This window comes from Triticum dicoccoides, chromosome 5A, assembly GCF_002162155.2.
Source record: "Triticum dicoccoides isolate Atlit2015 ecotype Zavitan chromosome 5A, WEW_v2.0, whole genome shotgun sequence".
Taxonomy (NCBI): Eukaryota; Viridiplantae; Streptophyta; class Magnoliopsida; order Poales; family Poaceae; genus Triticum; species Triticum dicoccoides.
This window is the reverse complement of record NC_041388.1, coordinates 532,913,998-532,917,850: the sequence shown is the minus strand read 5'-3', so window position 1 is coordinate 532,917,850 and position 3,853 is coordinate 532,913,998. Positions and strand designations below refer to the sequence as shown.

The window sequence follows — 3,853 nt, the reverse complement described above, 5'->3', positions numbered from 1 at the left end:
TTCGTTGCCGGACCGCACCCAACCCGACCGCCGCCCGCCAGGGTCCGCAGCCCCTGTCCCCGCCCCGGATCCTCTCTGCGCGCAACCGCCGGATGACCCATACCACGCCGCCTCCTCGCTGGCCGGCACCACCCTGCTCCCCCTCCCCTCCTCCTACCCGCCACAGAGGATCGGGTAGCGCACGTATCGTACCAACGGCCGGTGTATATATACGGCAGCACCGGCCAGCCAAAGCTTTGCCATTCACGACCCACGCCTTCCATTCCCAGTCTCCCAAACTTCCAGCCTCTGAACCCACCGACTGATCGTACAGTACATTAATTTGAGAGTGATGGGTAGCTATGGTGGAGACGATGGCGGCGTGGAGCTGACCGAGCTGACGCTGGCGCCGCCGGGCGAGAGGGCGCGGAGGGCGAGGCGGGCGAGGAAGAGCGTCGAGGCGGCGGCGTTCGTGAAGGTGAGCATGGACGGGACGCCGTACCTGCGCAAGGTGGACGTGGCGGCCTACGGCGACTACCTCGAGCTCCTCCAGGAGCTCAACGCCATGTTCTACTGCTGCTCCATCGGTAAGCAACCAAAGCTTCAGCATATCGATCGATCCACCATCTTTTGGCCATGTTAAGGTTTGTGCACTGACGCGCGCGCATGCATGTATATGCAGGCCTGATGGACGGGTACGGCCAGTGGGAGCACGCCGTGGTGTACGAGGACGGCGACGGCGACTGGATGCTCGTCGGCGACGTGCCCTGGGAGTAAGCACCACCGCACCAATTGTTGGATCGCGTCGTCGCACTATGCAATAATGCAAATGTTCTGATCTCGAACTGTTGTGTGAATCTGCAGGATGTTCGTGTGTTCGTGCAGGCGGATGAGAGTGATGCGAGCGTGCGAGGCGAGAGGGCTGAGCGCCAACGCGTGACGGACCTATTTGGTGCCGCAGGTGAGAATTCGCCAAAAGTCTCACAGGCTAACAGAATTGCAGGGTCTTCATTAAAAAAATGAATTACAGAAATATGTTTGATTTTTTTTAAGAAAACGAACGATATGTGGTTGAAGTTTGACCTGATATACTAAACTGATAGGAGTAGCTTATACTAATAAAATGTTTATCCCGTTTCAGATCTTCGGTGCGTGTAGATATGATCTGAACCTTGCATGTCGCTCCAGTGGGTGTGACAGCGATGAGGAACCAAGGAAGCAAGGAAGACGATGGCGCGATTCTGACGAGGCCATGCAGATACGATCCCGTACCTCTAATCCAAGATCGACCGGCGTGCCATCAGTTGGGAATAAAATGTTGGTTGACTTGGATAAAAATATAGTTTGGCCGATATGAGCCTCATCTTGTTTGCTTCTCGCATGAGGCTGACGATACGGTTGACTTGGCAAGATCCCAATATTCTAGTACTGCTAGTGTAGTTCCATCCCTCGTCGATCCTTGGGTTCCATCTAGTTAATTTCTTCGGCTGTTTGTCACATGTACATGGATCACCTCGCAAAAAAAAAAAGTACATGGATCAAGAGTTTGTGCACCTCCCAAATTTTGATGAAATGTGCTTAATTCGCCTTAAATTTGGAACATATTTTTTTGCTCGGACCTCCAACTTGGAAGAATCTTGAATTGAGCGGGCAACTCTGTTTGTTCGGTTCATTGTTGTGCATGAAATGAAGAATCATGTCAGATAGTACTTGGTGGCTGGCCGGATTGTTTTTGCATAAATAACTTCTGACATAATCATAATCAATCATGTTCATATAGAGAATATTAGAGGTAATAAAAATTATAATCAGGTTTGTGGACCATCACAAACACATAAGCGAATAAAAGGCGCCCCAACCAAGACATTGAAAGTAACAAGAAAGAGATCAGGGTCCCTCAAGGTCCAACGCACCTCCAAGACCCAAAAGGCATCGGAGGCGAGGCAGACCGGCTGTAGCGCCAACGGGGGGAGGAGTAAACCTAACAACATGGCTCATAGGGGTAGAGTGTCCGTGCATGCGTTTATAGAGGTGAGTGTATGTGTGAGCATTTGTCATTTGTATCATGTTCAAAAACCTAATGGCATGGAAGTCCTTCCTACTGGAATTTTATCTATTTATGGACCAACCCAATAACAATTTCAGAAATTCTTAATAAATCCTAGAGGCCCACTTAGCCCATTCGTGCAAGGCAAGGGGCACTACTAAAGTTTAGTCCCATATTGCTAGTTTAGAGTGAGTTGGACCTCTTTATAAGGGAGATTCTTTTCCCACATGTATGAGCATGAGAACAAGAGGGACATCCACACGCGCTCCTCCTCCGCCGCCCGCCTCGCCACACCTTGTCACGACGCGTCGCGGAAGTCCGTTCGCTTCATCTCCCTCTTTTGCTTCATCTCCCGTCGTTGTGGTCTCGCCTCCTTCTCTTGCGCCTATAAAAGGGAGGTCACTCCTCTCAGAGAGGTGCATCAGAACTTCTTCCTCTCGCCACCGGTTCCAATCTCTGAGCTGCTGCTGTCTTCCTCATCCCGGCTTGCGGCGTGCACCGCGAGTCGGGACAGTAGGCCTCTGAAACCCCACCGCTTTGAATCCTGTATGGGAGAAGGGTGATAAGGTTTTTGGGGAGTGCTATGCCCGACTACTTACCGGTTCATCACGGCTTCCCATTTGACATTTCTCCATCGCGAGAGATTCTCTCCAGCCACAGGTTCCCCAGTGGTACGTCCGGGGTCGGTTCAATCAGTGCGCTATCAGTCCAGTACCATTAGCTCTCCAAGGGTCGCAATCCATTCTTTCCGGGCAAGCCAGTTCAGTTCCTTTCTGGTAGCAAGAGATCCCCTCGATCGGTCACTCCTCGTCGACCTTGTTATTATTAGATTTGTGCTTTTATCCAGGCTCGCCCTACGGGGTCCGGGCATCTTACCTTCCTCGAGGCCGATCTCGGAAGGCGCTAATGGCAATCCCTCTTCCTAAAATGAAATATGAGGGAAAGGCCATGGAATTCATGTATGACGAATTCTTCCCCGACGTCGACAATCTCTCCGACGACATGGCTAGCGAGGATGTCGACCCCAAGTCCAGTGCTTCTGCTGCTGCTGTTGTTCCATACGTGTTCTTGCTCTTTCTGTTAGAGGTCCCGCCACAGTTCCTTGTTCTAGTGTTTACCCTACATCTGTTAAGTTCTACTTCATATATGCAACTTGCTCTACTGTCTGCTCTAGACATGTTTGACTACAGTTCATATATGCAGATGCTATCTACCTTCTCTCTGTCAGATCACATGACTTTTCTTATCTCTGCTATATTAGTCATGCTTTATCTAGTATTTCTGTTAATAAAATCATTTGGTAAATTGCTCATATTTCTAACAATCCAAAAACCTTAGTATAGGCAATTCGCCCCGAGTGGTTTTGCTGCTTCCATGAGACCTCATATGTTTGAGGGTATCCACTATAAGATGTGGCGCGTGAGAGTCATTTCTATGGTTTCAAACCATGAGCTACTATGACGCCACTCTTGGCAAACCTGAAGGAGAATATGATGCTCAATAGGAACAAGCTTTTCAAAAAATGGATACCCTATTTAAGGCTGCTCTCTTGAGTGTTCTTGGTGAGAACATAGTTGATACTGATGCGTTAATTGATAATGGAAAAGATATGTGGGATGCACTCAAGGCCAAGTTTGGGGTCTCGGATGCTGGCACTGAGCTGTACATCATGGAGCAATTCTATGATTACAGGTTGACTGAAGAGCGCTCCGTGGTTGAGCAAGCTCATGAGATACAGTCATTTGCTAGAGAACTTGAGCACTTCAATTATTTTCTACCGAACAAGTTTGTTGCCGGAGGTATCATCACTAAGCTTCCTCCTTCGTG

The 3,853-nt window shown here is 49.4% G+C and overlaps 1 protein-coding gene across 1 annotated transcript; it reads left to right on the top strand.

Annotated features, from left to right (window-relative positions):
• Window positions 1-252: 252 nt before the first annotated feature.
• On the top strand, window positions 253-1,521 carry LOC119297742 (auxin-responsive protein IAA26-like). Its single transcript, XM_037575408.1, has 4 exons — window positions 253-566; window positions 662-752; window positions 844-940; window positions 1,121-1,521. Exons 1-3 carry the CDS (start codon window positions 332-334, stop codon window positions 917-919), a joined length of 402 nt encoding a protein of 133 aa, XP_037431305.1. The 5' UTR covers window positions 253-331; the 3' UTR covers window positions 920-940; window positions 1,121-1,521.
• The last annotated feature ends 2,332 nt before the right edge of the window (window positions 1,522-3,853 follow it).

What these genes read in the sequence shown, in the direction of transcription:
- LOC119297742 (XM_037575408.1), top strand. Translation starts at nt 332, where the DNA reads ATGGGTAGCTATGGTGGAGACGATGGCGGCGTGGAGCTGACCGAGCTG. An exon ending in GTTCTACTGCTGCTCCATCG is followed by an intron (nt 567 to 661) that starts GTAAGCAACCAA and finishes ATGTATATGCAG; the next exon opens with GCCTGATGGACGGGTACGGC. An exon ending in GTCGGCGACGTGCCCTGGGA is followed by an intron (nt 753 to 843) that starts GTAAGCACCACC and finishes GTGAATCTGCAG; the next exon opens with GATGTTCGTGTGTTCGTGCA.